This window comes from Passer montanus, unplaced genomic scaffold (assembly GCF_014805655.1).
Source record: "Passer montanus isolate IOZ18808 unplaced genomic scaffold, ASM1480565v1 scaffold14, whole genome shotgun sequence".
NCBI classification, from domain to species: Eukaryota; Metazoa; Chordata; class Aves; order Passeriformes; family Passeridae; genus Passer; species Passer montanus.
The window spans coordinates 338,113-356,343 of record NW_024360941.1 but is presented as its reverse complement, the minus strand read 5'-3'; the positions used below and the strand labels follow the sequence as shown (position 1 = coordinate 356,343).

The window sequence follows — 18,231 nt, the reverse complement described above, 5'->3', positions numbered from 1 at the left end:
TTAGTATTTTTATGATCATTAATGGTCGTGATGAATGAGGATTGTAGAAATACATTCTGGCCAATTAAATTTTGTGTTATTTGAGGTAAGCAGAGTCTTTAAATCTAGTGAGATTTCTGAAAGTGAATGAGAAAGCAGTATTTTTAGCTACTTCATGCAGAACACAATAAAACTATCTTTTACTGCAGATTTACACAGAAACCTGCAGAGTTATGTTGAGGATACATGCAGTTTATGTATTTCCTTTCTGTCCAGCAACAGAGGGAGCACCTCTTTTGGAAGATGCGTTATTTATGGATATACCTGTGACAGTAGAGTTCTTGCACTTAGTTTTCCAGTAGCAGTGAAGTGTGCATGATGTATGAACAGTTTCCATTTGGGCAGGACTGATGACCGGTGTCCATGGTCACCTTGTATAGGATGTGTCTTGAACAGGCAGCCCTGTACTGCATCTGGTGAAACTTGCTGGGTGTGAATGAAAGTTGAAGAAGGATTGTCCTTCTTACAATGACAGCAGTCTGGTAAACTGAAGCTCTTTAATTAACCAAGCGAGTATCTCTTTCCTTCTCTCAGACTTCTTTTTTCCTGTGGTGCTATTTAGTTGCCAGTCTTTATAACGAACTATATTGTCATTTAGGGCAATGAATTATTATTTTGAAGAAATCATATGTGTAATCCTGTTACCTCTGAGGAGCAGCTAAGGAGTTTGGGTTTGTATAGTTTGAAGAAAAGGGGGCTGACGGATAACCTCACTGCTCTTTCAAGTTTCCGGTACACAGGAAGGTTCTGAGCTCTTCTGCCTGAGATCCAGTGACAGGAAGCATAGGGATAGTTCAAAGGTGTGCCAGGGGAAGTTTTTAGAGTACATTTTTTCACTGAAGGTCAGGTCCAGGTCATACACTGGAGCAAGATGTGGTAAACGTCCTGAGCCTGTCGCTGCATAAAAGGCATTTGGACAATGCTCTTAACCACAAGCCTTAGTTTTTGGTCAGCCCTGAAGTGGTCAGGCAGTTGAACTACAAGATCACTGTAGGTCCCTTCAAACTGAAATAGTTTGTTCTATTATGCATGTAACCAGTAAAGCATTTAAAATAATGAGGTTGATATAAGGCACTGAAAATGTTTACAGAACTTGAGTTGTGTGAAGCATTTAATTATTCTTCATTGCTGGTAAATAATGTAACCCTTCTCAGACCTCCAGGACATTGGCAGTTGATACCTTTATTGCTGTATTTCTCTCCCTGGGTATGTTATTCCTACAGGAATAGCAGAAAGTGCCTGAGTGTAAATAGAAAATTCTTTTTTTCCCTAGCTGGTGTTTTAATAGTTATTTTTTAGTGAGGATAGCAGTTTGCAGATTTAGATTTCAGTCATTTTTTGTAAACTGCAGCTTGCTTTCATCTTAGAATGTGCTCTTAGTCACACTAGGGGACAGAGCTGCTCTTTGCCTGAGTGAATATGCAGAGACCCTACCATGGCTCAGGTCAGGAGAAGCTTGAGTTGGGGTATTGTGACTGAGCACTGCTGCTGTAAATGTCTTCAGAAAAGGTGTTAAAAGATAACTTTTACAAATGAGGCAAAACAAATGGAACTGTTGTATTTAAGTCAATAATATCTTTATAATAAAATCCGATGGGGAGGATAAGGGAGGGAGAGAATGTGCAAAGTTAAGCAGCTGCTTTTTACTCTGGGATACCAGCACTAGTCTTTCATGTCAATCCACATGTCCTGTTTCCAGTGAGGACATTGTCTCCTTTCTTCCTCTGATTTGTACCAAACTTTCCTTTATTTTCCAACTGTCTTTTGACTCTTAGCTAGCAAATGAAAATCTGTGAGGAGGGAAAATTTGCCCACAGCAGGAAGACAAATGGGTTAATTTTGGGGCATTATTTTGTTACCGTATTTTGGTTGCACAGATATGCATGTTTCCAAAATGTTTAAGCTGAACTGTTGACAGATGCATTTTGTGGTTTTTGCCGTGACAAAATGGTTCATTATAACAAAATCTATTGCCTCTGTTTAGTTATTCTTTTGTTAAGGACTTACTTGCTGTACTTTGCTTAAGTGTTTCATAAATATATGTTGGCTCTTTCAATGCTGTGTGTTTGACAGGTTTGCCCCATTTCCTCCAGTTATAAAGGAGTTCCTCCCTTCTGCTCACTACTCTGGGGCCCAGCAGGCAAAGGAAATGTTTTATATTTTTGTCTAGGAGCTAGAGGAGTGATTTAACTGGATTTGAGCTCCTTCCAGGGTGTGTGCTGCAGGGCGAGCATGGCAACACGTGCATTTTTTATGAGGTGGCAGCCTGTGTTTCCTCAAGGTTGTAGAGTAAGTTTAGATACACAGGGCAGCTTCAGGCATACAGACGAAGGATTGTACTGTTCAGAAAAAAAAACAAAACTACTTTGGCACATGTGTACATTTTATGTCTCCTGTTCGTTTTCTAGCAAACATTAAAAACCCCCACTTCTTTAAATCTGTACAATTTGTTGCTACAAAATCTGTCACGTTTGCTGTAGCTAAGAGAATATAGATTTTTTGGTTAAAATAAATGCTTCAGTTTTAAATCCAGCTATGGATTTTCAGACACACTGTCCCCAGCTTGCTAGCATGTTTTATCTACAGTGGGAAATTTGGAGAAACTGCAAAATTTAGTCTGCCTGTATTTACTCTAGAGTTCTTTTCAGAGAAAGATGAAATGATGAAGCATAATTTTGGAGCTTGCCTTTATACAGTATGGCTTTCCTGAGGGTTACATTTTATATTTTTCTTGCTACTTTTCTTCCATACTTTATGTAAGTTATGTAAGGTATTTCTGTGGTCTCTCTTTAGAGAATATTCTGGGGAATTGAGTGATTTACTTGTTTGTGGATATTGTTTGGAAAGAGAGGGTAGGGAGCTGCCTTTTGAAAAAGATGCAGTAATAAGAGAGCAGCTTGGCTATCTATCCACCTCTACTGTACTCAAGTCTTTGACAAAGAGAGTTTCTTAGTCCTTTGTCTTCCTCCAGTTTGCCTTGAAGTCCTGGAGAGAAAATGCATATGTGGACATGTTACAGAAATGAGAAAGTAATTGTGGCTGAAAAATTGAGCAGTTTATTAGTTATTAATATTGAGCATGGCCAAAGTAGTGAGAATTACAGTAGATTATTATTTTTGCTGATAGCAGGAATTAATATAAGAAATGAAGAGGGGAACCATGGGAATGTTGTTTTTGCTATAGGCATGAAGGGGTGGATAATGGGGAAGGCTCTGGGAAAAAACCTGTCAGATTTTTTTTCCATATGTAATTTCACAAAAGATGTCATGAGTATTGAACTTTGGTGAAAAGGAGCCTCAACCCATTCAATTTTGCCATCACACCAGTGTATTTTGAATTGCTGAAGGTTTGAGTTTTCTTCTCAGTCACTTGAGATGATATTCTGCAGTCTTTTTAAGTTTTTAAATCTCAGTCTGAAAACATGACAGACAAGTGTGGTGGTGTCTTCAAGATAAGTACAGCATTTAAAAATAGTACAGTGGTAGTGAAAATACTAATTTTTTCACACTAAGAATAAAAAAAGGATGTGTGTGTAGTGTTTATATGAGTAGTATACACTGAAACTACTTGTACAGGTCCACTAAACAGGTTCTAGAATGTTTGTCAGATTTATTATTTCAGAAGAAACTATATGCTAAACTTGTGGTAAGATTGTTGAAAGTAAAATTATTTATATGGATTACCACATAATGGGTGGTTGTAGTGTTTTTTCAGGTTTGGCTTCATCTTTGATTTTATCTAATGATTTAAGAGTTAAGACACTTGAAATCCTCTGACAAAGGGACTTTTTTCATCATTTTGATACTATATAGGAAATCTGGTAGCATTGTTTTAACAAATTGACCAGCACAACTGAAAAAAGGCATTCTGAGAAACAGAATTGTTGTATGTCAAGCATGAACTTACTGGTGCTATAACTGCACGTGCACTGAAGACCCATTTTGATACACCATCTAATCCTTCTTAGTGACCAAAACCCTGATGTGCAATGTGTATAATTTATGCCTCAATATGGAGACAGCATTTGGTAGCTGCATATCTTGTACATGCTTATGTAATAGATGTGCTTTGAACTGATGGCTTGAGAGACAAGAATCTCTTCTATCAGCTAAGACCCTGGCAGAGTTCTTGGCAATCTGCACTATATAAAGCTGCAGATTTTTGACGTAGTGCTTTCTGTTAGGCCTTAGAAGAGGCTTTTTTTCTCTAGAGCTGTTAATCAGGAATGCTCTGTATTTGAGTTCTGTCCACTTAACTGAAAGATGTTCCAGGTAGGATTGTGCTAGCTCAGTGGTTTGGTAGAGTTGTGGCCAGAACCAAATGATGTTGGCTTATTTCTTTAACTTCCACACCCCCTCCTAAAACATATCCCTGAAAGACTTCACTATTAGCTGAGTCATTTTCAGTTTTTAAATTTCATTTCATTCAGTTCAGAATGTCTAATTTGAGCCCACATGCACAGTGCCTGACTCATCTCATAGAAGAGGCAAAGGTGCCAAACCTTTTCTCCTTGGTAACATTGCTCGTTGCTGGCATTTGTTCTTGAAGGCATTATCTTCTGAGATACTGCTTGCTTTTCTGTCACTTGCATATACTAGTGTTGCTTTGGTGTTTTTCATCCACCTCCTTGGTAACATTGCTCCTTGCTGGAACTTGTTCTTGAAGGCATTATCTTCTGAGATTCTGCTTGCTTTTCTGTCACTTGCATATACTAGTGTTGCTTTGGTGTTTTTCATCCATGACAAGAGCTTAAAATTAGGGTCTTGCTGTGTTCCTGGTTGAGCCTATTTAGACAGCTTATAAAATCAGCCCATTTACTAGTAATAGACTGCTGAGCAGAGAAGTGCAAGAGGCATAAAGAAATTAACCCTAAACAAGTGGGAAGTAAAGTGTAAAATAATTATTAATAAAACCTGAAATTGTTATTTTTTGCTCCTCTTTATTCTCATGTGATTCTCAGAGTACTTAGTTATAGATGCCTTTTCCCAAACAATATTATTTCAACATATCTTTTTTTTTTTGGTTGACACTTTTTTTGGGCAGTTATTCCCTCAACCTGGTGCTATTTGGTGGTTAAATACCTTCTTGCTCTGATTGTACTCCATATTTTAGTGTTACCTGCTGGTTTATATTAATAAACGTTAAATAGGGAAGAAGGAATTGATGAGTATTTTAATAGTATTTTTGGACCCTTCAAGAGCAGCCATGTTGAAAATGAAACTTAAGTTTGCTAAAAAAATTTAAAAATTTAAAAAAACCCCAGCCCCAAAAATCTCATCCTCTCCCAATAACCCTAGCAGTCTGTCAGAAGCACAAAAAGTCTTGTGCTCTGATTATAACTTGAATATTTGTTTTAAATACTTAAATATTACTTGGAAGGCCTCCGAGGATTTAAAAGGAGGATGTGGATGTGTATCATTGATCACTCATAGGTCTGTGCAGTCCTGGAGGGTCAGGGAAAAGGTATATTTTAATTTACTTCTATGGAGTTTATTTCTCTGCTGAATTCTACATTGCTTTCTTTGTAGCAATGGCAGCCCAAATGTAGAGTTTCCATTCCCCTCCCTCTTGGTGCAGCACCATCCTTGTTCAAGGTCTTCATTCTCAGGGACCTGTTTGGGTGCCTGGCCATGGACTGAGCTGGATGAAGTAACAAACGTGATAGAAAAGTAAGTTCTCATCCCTCTCAGATGCATCAGGACTCTCTTGTTTTCCCAACAACCCCATGCATTCCTGAGCTGTCAGAGTATATGGTTGGAAAGGCACCAGAAGCACTTCTAAATGAGGAAAATGGGAGATTTTGATACCTGCTATCTTTACTACTCTGGTGGAGAGCCCATGTCCTCTGTGTTGCTGGGTAATCATGAATATGTGTTTGGAAAAGAAAAGAAAATAATCTGCTGGAGTCCTGACAAAGATTTTGTCAATCTCATGGGATGTATATTTTGCAGAAGGGAAGCTCAGGTCTTCAGGGCAGGCAACCAATAACAAGTGTTAGATCTGCACATGGACAAAAGTCAAACATAGAGCTGCCATGCTTTTTAATGGAGCAAGATTTCTCCCCTGACTTCCAGTGCTGCTGGACCTGAGCTGCCAAGAGAGAACAGGAGGTCCTGAGGAGATTACCTGAGATTACTTAAAGTGTTGAGCCCAGTGGGACCAAACACTGGCACAGGTTGCCCAGAGAACTGGTGGAGTCTCCATCCTGAGAGAGATGTAAAAGCCACCTGGACACAGCCCTAAGCTGGGTGCTGTTAGGTGACCCTGCTTGAATAGAAGGGTTGGATGAGAGACCTCCAGAGGCCTTTCAATCTCAAACATTCTGTGATACTCATGAATTTTCCCTCCCCAGCCTGTGGCCATGGTTGCACATTCATAAGACTCATGTTCTTTTGTCACAGGTCAGAAGAGGGGACCACTGGCTAGCATAAAAATTTTCAATGTGTTTAAGTAATCTGGAGATTTAAAGTTATAATTGTGATTCCATATAATGTACAGCTTCATATAGTAAAACCTCTTTAGTTTTTCAGTTTGGTTTAGAATATATTGATCCATTTTGTTCCCATTATATGTTGCCATTGGATAATAATGGCTTGGTTTAATGTGTGATGTTATTTTTTTAGGAAATTGTCTTCACTGTGAAAAGCTGATGTGACATTACGGTGAGGCAAAACCTGCTTTGTCCAGCTTGACATTTTAGGTCTGGCTGTTTTCTGTATTGGCTGACGTGTATGGAGGGATAGGAAATGAATTAATCTTGGTTTTGAGTGTAGATGCATTGGAAAAGCACTGTTGATTTATGCCATGCATTCAGATAGGTTTTGCAGTGTTCTGTTGAAATTTCAAGACTTTTAGGAGAGAGTGAAATAGGATTATTTGTCTGTAAAGATAGCTACATTATGTTATTTTTTTCCCAGTTCCCTGCTACTGATCTGCTCAACTGCCAGGTGCAAGCAGCCACTGATGTCTGATAGTTAATAAGCATTTGCTAATTTGCTAATCAGCTGCTGCAGAATGCAGCTAGGGCCAGATACAGCAGTGACAGCATAGCAGCAGCTGATCAGGGGTCTTGGAGGTAACTGGTTTTCTCCTGGGAGGGGAACAGAAAGAGAGCTGGTTAGCTGCCTGATGGTAGCTGTGATCTGAGACACTGATTATCTGTGGTTAACAGTGGTGACTTTCTAGTTCCAGCATAAATGGAGTGAGATAAGTAGAGAACTAAGTAGAGAATTCCATTTAAAGATTTCTGAGCAAGCTGTAGACAATGAACTTGATCAGGTGCAGTGAATACCACTGAGCGGTTTCTGCTTCCCTGCTAGCTTTTGTCTGATGAGAGGAACAGGGCCACTGCTTTGCTATGGTGCTCTCTGCTCCCCATTTCACACCTTGTCTTTGCCTTAAGAAATTCCCAGGCCAGCTGTCTCTGGGCTGCCTGGCATGCAGATGCCCTTTTGCAAAACTGTAAATTCTAACCCACCCAGAGAAGCTCTTTAAGAGATGTTATTAGCTTAGTTAAAGTCAGTTGGACATTCTTTGAACAGAAGTGTTATGTGAGGTTGATGGTCTGTATTCCTGTACTTCTGCTCAGAACTTGAAATTCATCTCTGCCCGTGCACGCATGGTTTGTTTTCAAATGCTTGCAAATGAATATTTTATTAGGTAGCTGTGGCCAATTGCTGCAGGATGGCCTTTGAGAAGCTGTGTGGCCAAGCGGCGTTAGCTGTGTTGGCAGAGCCCTCTGCTGGGAGCACAGCCTGTGCCAGCAGCAGTCAGTCCTGCAGCCAATGCCACCCGCTTCTCCCAAACGCCATCAGCCTCTCGGCCCTGTGGTATCCCACCTGCTGTCTGCTCCAGTGGCCAAGGGGTTCCTCTTCATCCCACAGAGCCTGTGGAGCTCTCTTGACCTTTTTATTATTATTTTTCTTAAACAAACCGGGTGGTGTGCTGTAAGTGCTTATATGATTTTAGGTTTTGATTTGCAAAATACAGTGGCTCTTTGAGAGTAATAAAGTTAGCCAATTACAAAATAATGTTTTCCTAATCCTAATTAGTGTGGGAGAACCATGAAGAATTTCAAAAATTTCATGTGTGGATTCCAACCCTGTCTGTAAATATATTTTTTAAAAAAATGCTTCTTAGTAAAACTTACTCATCTAATTGGGCATACAGGGGGACATTCCTATATCAAGAGCCACAGCTTTCCTTTTTCATTGGACAGTAATGCTTCTGCTATTCCAAGTCTTAGAGGAAACAGCTTTTGTGTGATAAAATACCAACTTACTGAGCACAAAGGAAAAATGTTATTACTCTTCTCTAACCTAGTATGTTCAAAAGCCTTGTTAGGACTACTAGATGCATTGCCAAACCAGAATGTGCAAAGAGGTATTTTAATCCAGTTAGGTCTCTAAAGTGTTGATGTAATACAGGCCAATAATTCTACTGCAGGAAATCCAGCTGTTTGAGATTGTTGCACAAACAATGCAGTAGTAATAAAGGGTCTTTTTTCCTTCTTCGCGTGCTGGCCAGAGCTTTTCACTTACCATTGATTTGAAACACTCACAACTGTGCCCAGTATTTTATCATCATTAAAGTAAAAAAAGAGGAACGTGTACCATGGCTTAGAAAAGGCTGTTGCCTGTGGTGGACAGGCCCTCTTTCTGATGAAGCTGGAGAGTAGTAGCAAGTCAAAGGTAGTCATATTTCTGTGTCATTTGATTTGTCTCATGATGAAGCTTTCCTTAACATAGACATGCATTCTTTCAAAAGCTACATTAACTTTCCTGGCCTATATCTGAAATAACCAGTTTCACCTTTTTTTTGAACTTACTTGCTCCATTGCTGGGAGTAACACGGAGCAGCTCTGTTAGGAGACCCATCATGTGAGTGGCATGATGGAACTCCTTGCTGCAGGTTGTTGTTTATTCCCAAAGCTGAATATTATTCAGAAAGCAATTAAACACACTTGTGAAAGGTAAAATCACCAGTATAAGATGTAGATACTGCTTTTGAAAATTCCCCATCTGCATCCAAGGGAATGGGCAGGGAGTGCATGGCTGTGTGCACTCACCCTCCTCCTCCTTACCCTTGTGTGAAGGCAGCATGCTGAAATACAGGGGACTCCTTACGGAAAGGTCTGGTTTTGTTGTGGTTCCTGCCACCCTCTGTTGTTAGCCATGGTGGGGGGAGGACCAAGCTCTTGGTGGTGGAGGGGGAGTCCAACCCTCCTCCTGCACCTTACAGCTGTTCTTTAAAGGATGTTTTCAGATGAACCTTCCATCTTACCTGCCATCTGATCTGGCATTTTCCGTGGCCCAGTGCCTTTCCTCACCTGTAATGAGAGTTTCACTGGAGGCTTATTACAATTACATATAAGAGGCAGCACAAAGGGGTTTTTTTCTTCTTTTGTGACAGCTTCTTCTTCCTGTTTTTCTCACAGCATTGTGGTTAGAGGCTTTAATACTCTGGCAGATGGTATACAGTATGTTTTTCAAACCCTCTACCTTTTGGGTCTAGGATACACACTGTTCTCTGACTGCATAAAGCTGCTAAACAGCTATTTTTTTTCTGATATCTGACTTGAAATTCCATTCCATTTGTATTGCACAATGTCAATGATTCAGCTTAGTAAAATACTGTCTTACTTCCCTAGGTTATCTTGTCCCATGCTTTTTTAAAAATACTAGCATGCAGTTTTAATCCTGTGCTGCAGCAACCCTTGTGAGTTGTCTATTTTAACTCAGGACTTCAAATACAAATGTTGCTTTAACATTACTCGTGGTTATCTCTAATCTCAGAGTCTCATAGCAAAATCTGTTGCAGAGTTCATCCTCTTTTGTCTGTGCTTTTTATTTCAAACGTGTATTTTGTTTGAAAGTGGCTGATGATATAATACCTGGATTTTTAAAAATAATCTGTGCTTTTCTAAAGAACTTGGGGAAGTGTAATGTTACCATTCAAATAGGCAGGTGAGAGCCTTGGAGATCAGTAATTTGTACCTTTTCAAAAGCCGCACTGCCTTGCTTTGTCTTGGAATTTATTATGCTTCCCAAGTATAATGTGACATACTGAATAGGGCAGGGGGTGGGGACATTGTCTTCAGCTGACATGCTGTTATCAGCGGGACTGTGTTTCTGGACACAAGATTTCGCAGTCATTGGTTGTCCGAAGAAAGCCTTTCCATCTGAGGATTGGACAAGAAGATGCGTCAATTTGCTGCCCGTCTCCAAGGTACTGGTGATGCTGCCTCCACAAGCTGGCTAACGTCACAGCTCCATCACCCAGCGGGGTGTGGGCTTTTTTCTCCTCTTCTCTGTTTTAATTCTGTATTTGCTTCCTACTGCATTTCTTAATCTGTCTTCTGCCAAATGCTAACAGCATGATATTTTGCAATCATTTAGGTGAATACAAGAAGGACGAACTCCTGGAAGCTGCTAGGTGAGTGCTGCTTAGAATATAAAACATATTTTGGGGGTGGAAGCAGGCGAGGAAAAGGATTTTTTAAAATAGTACTGTTTTGTCATTGCCTTTCCATGAAATGCTGCAAGCAAACCACTTAATTAGCATAAATCTCTTCAGACTTTAGTCTGGTACAAATGTAAAAGCCTGTTTATGTAATTGAAATCCCCCACTATGGTGGTTATAAGGTTAATATTGAGTTTTGGCTTTAAGCTGCTTAAATCCTCTTTATTGTTTTGTGACTGTTCTTTTTAGGGGCAATTTAAATATTGGAATCTTTCTTTTCTTTTGGTTTTTACTGCTATTGTAGAATGTATTTTGAAAATATGTTTTATCAGAACAGGGCATAAGGAAGCCTATACAAAAGGTGTAAAGTTCAATTGTATATTGCAAAGGTGCTTTTCATCCTTCCATCTGACTGCACAAGACCGTTTTATATGGACTGTTAACCCTTCTAAAAAAATTCTGGGTATTGGTATATAGTTGTTTCAATGTTATGGGCCATATGCTATGAAAATATGTTAAATTCAGAACATTTATTTCGACAAATGGCTTTCAGAGGATCTGTAAAATTAGAAAAAGAAAATACGAGGTTAAGGAGAGAAATTGAGGTGTTTTCATATGATCTTTTGCAACACATTTAATGTAAATGTAGTATTCTTTTTTGTATTTACCCTCGGTTTTGAAATGTTCAGAAGATTCTTTAGCCTTTCACCATTCTCCCTGTCACAGTACAAATTTCAATATACTATACTTTGCAAAATACTTGCTAAGGAGATGGATATCAAAGAGCTCTGCCCTTTTCCCACCCTTTGCATAATATTCTCCTCATTTACAGGAGTGGTAATGAAGAAAAGCTGATGGCTTTATTGACTCCTTTAAATGTGAACTGCCATGCAAGTGATGGGCGTAAGGTAAGTTAATACCTGCTTTATATTTCAATTATTTAAGAAAGGCCAATTTAAGCATACTGGTAAGCACAGATGTATAAACCAAGAGAATGTATGTCGGTGGGGGGGGAGCCTGTGATGGCTTTTCACCATAAAATTAAACGTTGGTATGCTTGACACTGGCAGTTGTGAGAGATTTTGGGCAGACGTGGGTTTTGTGTGTATCTTTTAAATGTCAAACCCTGGTCTACATGTAAATGAAACTTTAAGACCTTTTGTAAGAAAAACAAAATGTACTGTTGCAGATGGATAAAATAACTAGAGAAGAAAGTTATTATTTGTATTTGAACATTGTCTGGGTGAGGTGCTTGGTATTCAGCTTAGCTCCTAATAAACTGCCACGTAGACTGGCACTGTATTGCTATGTTTAACACCTTCTGCATTTCCTTAAATTTGACATTATTGTTTTGACTTTCTCTGGCAGAGATGTTTGAATGAGTTAAATTAAGAATTAGGCTGAAACTGGAGGAGGGAAGAACATACGGAGTGAGAAGTAGATCCTATGATTTTTGATGTTTTAGACTTTGAGATGATAATCTGTCTAGACTGTTGATTTACAAATGTTGGGGTTTTTTTGCTTGATTTGTTGGTTTGTTTTTTTGGTATTTTTAAACTGTGTACTAAAATCTTTTTAATATGTATCTGTTAAAGTGTTTCACCTGTAACAGTACATCTTATTTTTAGAGAGAAAAGCATGGGAGTGTTTTATTTTATAGTTTTTAAAAATTTTTGATGGAGTGTGTTGGAGCATAGTATAAACCTCTGCCCCTCCCGAACCTGTTGTGGAACAGCCCAGTTCCACTGAAATCGGTAAACATAGGCTAGTTTACACTTTTGATTACAACATATGTTGTTACTGAATATAAAAAAAAAATACAGCTCCATTGTACAAAAATTCCTGGTTTTCATACACATTTTTAAATGTTTCTCAATTGTAATGTCTACCATACATACTATGTGATAGAAAACCCAGCCAGTTTTTTGCTTATTTACATTTATCACTGATTGAAAGTTGATGCATCTTCCAGGTTTCGAAAGCAATTGATTTTATGAACTGAGGACAGGCAATTGAACAAGGGCTTTATTTAATTTAGCAGTGTTGAAACTGATAAAACACTCCCCACATTTTAAGATTAAAGATATTGCCCATATTTCTTGAATTTCCTTTTCCTATTTTAAGACTTTGCTGTTCAAGTAAAAGTGTATTTAGGTATTTATAGTGCCCTGTGTTATAATTAAACGGGGTGGTGTATAGCAGTGCATTACTGAATAATTCAGCCCCCATCACTATTGATCTAAGGCCAAATGCAGAGTTATGACTTCTGTCAGCAGGGCAAAGAATGAGCCCTTGCAGAGGTTTTCTTGAACATTTATCACTTCAAAGTAAAAAGAAAAAGAAAAAAATCACAAAGCTTTAAAATTCATATTGAGATAGCAGAAATTGAGATAGCAGCCTCTGAATTAGGTAGAAAATTTATGCCCAAAGCTTGGAAAGCGTATTGCAGTTAAAGCTCCTGTGTGGACACTTTGAAAATATGGTTGGTTGGTTGGTTTTTGATAAGTGCACTGGTTTTTGAAACACCTTTTAAGATACCTTGCCATTGATATTAATTAGCTTTTTCAAAATGATGTCTACCAGATATATTTTTTTCTACCACCACATATGTACAGGAAGGTTGAAAAACCTTCCTCTAAACCTGTGGAAGGTTTACTAATGCTTTGTAGTAAACATGCTATATAACTGTTAAGTATTTAATTTGTTATGCAAAGTGCTCAGGTCCTGTTCTAGTGCAAGATCACTTGAGGTTTGATAATTTTAAGCTGTGCTGCAAATTAAGTGAACTTGTAAAATGGAAGTCTCCACTGGTGTAGCTGCCTATGGTGATTTACACTTGCTGAGGATTTGTCCATTTTGGAAGTTGCTTTTTGCATTCCTTGATGCTTTTAGTAATTATTTTTTGCAGATCTGGGCATTCAAGCCTCAAACTTAGGACAGCATAAGGCCACAGTTTTAATGCAGCTCTCAGGGCCAGGAATGCAGACTCTGCGGATTGGCCCGAGATTCTCAGCATCATGCTTATTCTGCAGTACAGCTGTACCTACGAACTCTTCCTCAGCTGCTTACCTCTTTCTTCAGTCTGTGCACTCCTTATTTTCTGAGATGTCCAGCGCTAGTCTAGTGGTAAGGGAACACTTAGCTATGTGGGTGAAGAAATTGAGTTCCAGTACTGAATGGGTAATTATTTTTTCTGTATTAGGAGATGGTGGTATTTTTTTCCCATACTTTGGGATGCAACTGTATGCATTTTTTTTTTTCTGTGTCCCATGCATACTAATATCTGTGGTTCTGGATTTCTCAAACAGCACATGTGCCATGAAGTTGTGCTTTATAGAATGGGTAAAAGGAGTGGGAAACTCTGACAGTGTCTTGCTGGTTTGAAACCAGCTAAGGTTGGAAATAAAAACGATATATTGCATTCTACGTGCTGTTTGCATCCTTTTTGAAAAGTATTGCAGCCAGAGTCTGATTCCTACTGGACAGGATTCCATGATTCTAAAAAAGTTACATCTGGTGCTGATAACCATTGCTCCATCTGTTTATTTAGGATAGAGGTTAAGACAAATAGGAATGAAAACTTCCTTCTTCCCCTCCAAAGTCACAGTTTAGGTAGGTTATGGTCATTGTAGAAATGTTCATATTGCTGAAGCTTTTGAGCTGTTGTCTGAAGAGGGAATATATTCTGTGTGGCTTCTCTTGCCATTATCTTCTTGAGGGGAAAAAAATTAAGGAGTGTGCAAAACAAAGAGCAATTTTAAACATCAGCTGAAGCGTTCCTGCATACCAAGGATCATGGTAGTTCTTGGGGTTTTGATGACCAAAGAAAATCAGCAATAATATCTCAGGAACTGTGATTTCATTGAGCTAGGTGATGATTGATTTTTGTGCAAATACTGGCTTATGTGCATATTGAGTGTCTGTCAGGGCACAAATAATGAGCTGTATAGTGCAGAGCTATGTGGTACTGTGTAAGCAAATGAGTATTACACAAGGGTAAATTCTATAAAACCTGTTTTTTTAAAACTGTCTTATTTGTTTACTTTTTAAAAAGCAGTGCTTGAGCTGAAATATAATACAGATTTTTCATGGCAATTAGTCCTGCTTCGATGTTGTTTTTTTTTTAACAGGAGACTGGAAATTTACTCAGTTGTTACAATGTGGGTTGTGTGTAAGGCAATATTTACATGTTGCATCATTTCTGTTCACATTGCCTCACCAATATCAGAACAGATCTTAGATACAGTGCACCGCACCTGCATATTGCTATGGGTCTGGGATTTCCCTGCATCCTGCCTGTGAGTTCTGCTGGTCTCCTTGGTCTTTACATTACCTCTAGAGGTAATGACTTCTGGAAGACAAGCCTATGGTGCTGGTGTTAGCAGATGATACTGAATTTCACACTGTTAAGAAGCCAAGGCATCTATATATGTCTATCTATGTAAAGGTACATAGGCTTTAGAGCCCCAGGTATTTTCCCTCAAATATTTTCCTCTGGGGTTGTCTTTTTCAAGACTTAGTTATGAGAGAATTTCCAAAAAATGTTTTGACTATTTTCAATCACTGGCTTCCTCTGCTGGAAATTAATGCTGTATTGCTTCATCATGGAAGCTGGATTTCTGACCTGTTACAACAGTCTCTGCTTACCTGAATCTGTGGCAAGAGTCAGGTTTAAAATTGCACAAATAATGGTTACAGGTTGAGTTGAAGCACTTAGTCCACTTATTTTCTTCAGGAAGCTGATGTGAACATTTGAAAGCTGTTTAAGGAAGAAATTGATGTTGCCTCCATTTTAAGAATGCAGAAGTATCTGAGCTGATAAGAAAAGATTGGTTTCAGCAATTCAGATAAGAACTCTTTTCTACAAGACACTTCCCACATGACTAATCATAGCTTTCCAAAGTGATCTGCATCCAGCTGACATAGTAGCTATTAGCAATAGGAGGTTGGATTTTTGATTGTACATAATATCCTGCTCCTGCACTGCATTATACACGCTCAGATCATGCTGGCACTAAAATTCTCAGGTGCTGGTTGAATAAAACCTTTTCTTATGCAAAGGAACCCAACTCCTCTGGTTAGAAGTTACCCAAAAACCAGTTTGTTGGGTGGTCTTCTCAAGGTGCGTCTCTTGAAGTAGACCAAATAGCCAGTATTTTGAGCTCCTAGGACCATAGAAAGGTGTTTACTGAAAAATAAAATGCTTGCTTTGTACTTCAAAGTAAAGTTTCTATTGCAGCTGTGTTTTGTATTTACATTTTGTATCAACCATATGAAAAACAGGGAATACAATGGCATTACCTATGACAGTGTGATCTCAGGTATTAGGAATTGCTCCCAGAGGGCAGCACAGAATGCAATTTCTCCACAGCTGCATTGTTTTCTGTTCTGCACCTTCCCTCCCTACTTTCTTCCTTAGAAACTAGAAATGTTATTTTTGCAACAGGTGAATCAGGGATCCTGCAAACGACGCACCTCAGTTTTTCCTTGCATGGGAACATCCTGTGCTGTGGATAATGTAGTGATTCCATGGGAAAAAAGACCAGGCAATTAATAAAAATGCCATTTCTATCATGCACATGGTTCTACCTCACTTACTTGCACTGTTGTCTTCTGACTGATAGTGTCCTTTTGTTTATTCCCAATTTTCAATCCTTAAGAGCTCCTAGTACCAGTCTTTGGTATTTTGCTTCTGCAATGCCTTTGTTGTTACACCTTTCCAAACTAGCTGTAGACAACCCTGGATCCAGAATACCAGTAGCAGGCTGGGTCATTAAACTTTGTAAGTCGTAGGAGGCGTACCTCTTGGGTTTGACTGAGGCTGTTGCTTCAGCCTGTTCTTTCCTGCCATAGGGATGTTGGTTTTTCTCATGCGTGGCCTCACTCCGGTTCATTGGCACAGGGTTCAGATGCAAGAAATCCAAGTCTAAGAAGGTCTGCAATGCAGTGCCGAGTAGCAGCAGCCTTGGCCTGAGGTAACCACTGCAAAAGATATTGAGAACAAAGTGCCCCTCAGTTTTTGCTGTGGGACATCCCTGATACCAAATAGCATTGGTAGTAAGTAGTAGTTGGATGAAATTACAGACTCTTTCTCTTGCTTCCTCTGCATCTTTCTCTCTATTGCAAGATCAGCCTGTAAACAAAGGGCTGGTAAAGAGAAATTAAATTCTAACAAGATCAGGTGAGTTATGTCTCCTCTTAATAGGGAGTCTCCAATTTGCTGGTAAGTGAATTTGCCAACCCCTGTTCCACAGCTCTGGTTGTTAGCAGCCATTTTCAAGAAAAACCCTGCAATTGGAAAGAAAATTGGTATACCTTCCAGTTTCTGAGTCTGTATGGAACAATTGATCCACACATTCACAAGCTTTCCTTTTACAGTTATTAAGCCTACAGACTTGGGTAGAGGTTTAAATTCCCTTGTAATATTCTTGGCTCTAGGAGCTGAGGGTTGAAGAAAAATGCCACATACTGCAAGATATGAACACATTGTATGCTGGTGAAACTGTAAACCTTCAAAATTGTGTGAATTTTTCCTGTGCTGTGAAATAAAAATCAAAACTAATACCACATAAATCCATAGGTCTGTTTGTTCTGTAAATATATGTCATAGAGATTATATTCAGATGGGTGTGGAATATAATTTGGAAGAGACTATTTCACATAGAATAAAAAAAGTTGTTTGAATATTGGGAAAATCTACTTTTCTACAGACAGTTGAGCAAAAGACTTGTGAACAGATACCCAATGTAAGGCCTTGTCATGCCCAAGGGTATATCTGAATGTCAGTGTGGACTTTACATGTTTGGAGTTTTTTGTCACATGTAATATCCTACCTGGTTTCACAATTTGCATTTCATCTTTCTCAAAGTTTTATGAACTCTTCTGCTGGTGTACATTGTTTGCTTGTGTGGCTTGTAAATAGTCTCTACTCTTAAAGGTTTATCTTACAACAACAACAAAAAAAAAACTAATGCAAAGGAATCATCTGGAATAATAGTTAACTGTGTATTATTCTTGGTTCAGAATGAGTGCCTTCTCCTTCATTAATCTAATAAAATAAAAAGATTAAAAATTGTTTAATGAAATGTCATTTTGTTTCAGAAAAAAGACAGCTCCACAAATCCAAAACAGTTATTTCAGAGTAACTGGATAGACAAGCCCTTGCTAAGTCTGCTCACTTTCTGCTTACTAGCATAAATGTAGGTCTGGTTTTGATGAAATGCTTTAGACTGAGTTTTGTGGGTGGGGAATGTGCAGATTTTGGGTTCTACATTTGTGGTCCTGCAAAGATTTGCCAGAAGTTTCCTGATGTGCAATTACAGCACTGTGGAACTGCAGTTAGCAAAATGAGCAATAACCACACAGGCTGTTAGCTGATGTTGGCTTGTGTAGTGCTGGCTCTGGCTGATGGCTTCTAGACACTGCAGCCTTTGTTGGCACTGATCTTGTATGTGTTTCATGAAACACGTGTGCATCAAGGTTGTATCTAGGGCTGTGAGCTGGTAGGTTGACAAATAGAATTACAGGATGTCCTGGCTTGGATGGGACCTTAATGATCATCTAGTTCCAGCCTCCCTGCTATGGTTAGGGACACTTTTCATTAGACTAGGTCAAATATTTGAGTCGAATATTTTAAGTCAAATCCCGTGTGCAAAATTGAAGGTGTTTTCTGGATTTAGTTAACAGTGTACTGTAAAAGAAAAAAAGGTGATATTTCCAACATTACAAGAA

At 38.8% G+C, this 18,231-nt stretch overlaps 1 protein-coding gene across 1 annotated transcript in view; it reads left to right on the top strand.

Annotated features, from left to right (window-relative positions):
- Nucleotides 1–18,231, top strand: part of TNKS (tankyrase) — a 125,518-nt gene that overhangs the window by 56,290 nt on the left and 50,997 nt on the right. The window contains exons 5-6 of the mRNA XM_039699835.1: nt 10,437–10,473; nt 11,333–11,408. Coding sequence (XP_039555769.1) covers nt 10,437–10,473; nt 11,333–11,408 — 113 coding nt within the window. The remainder of the gene's footprint in view (nt 1–10,436; nt 10,474–11,332; nt 11,409–18,231) is intronic.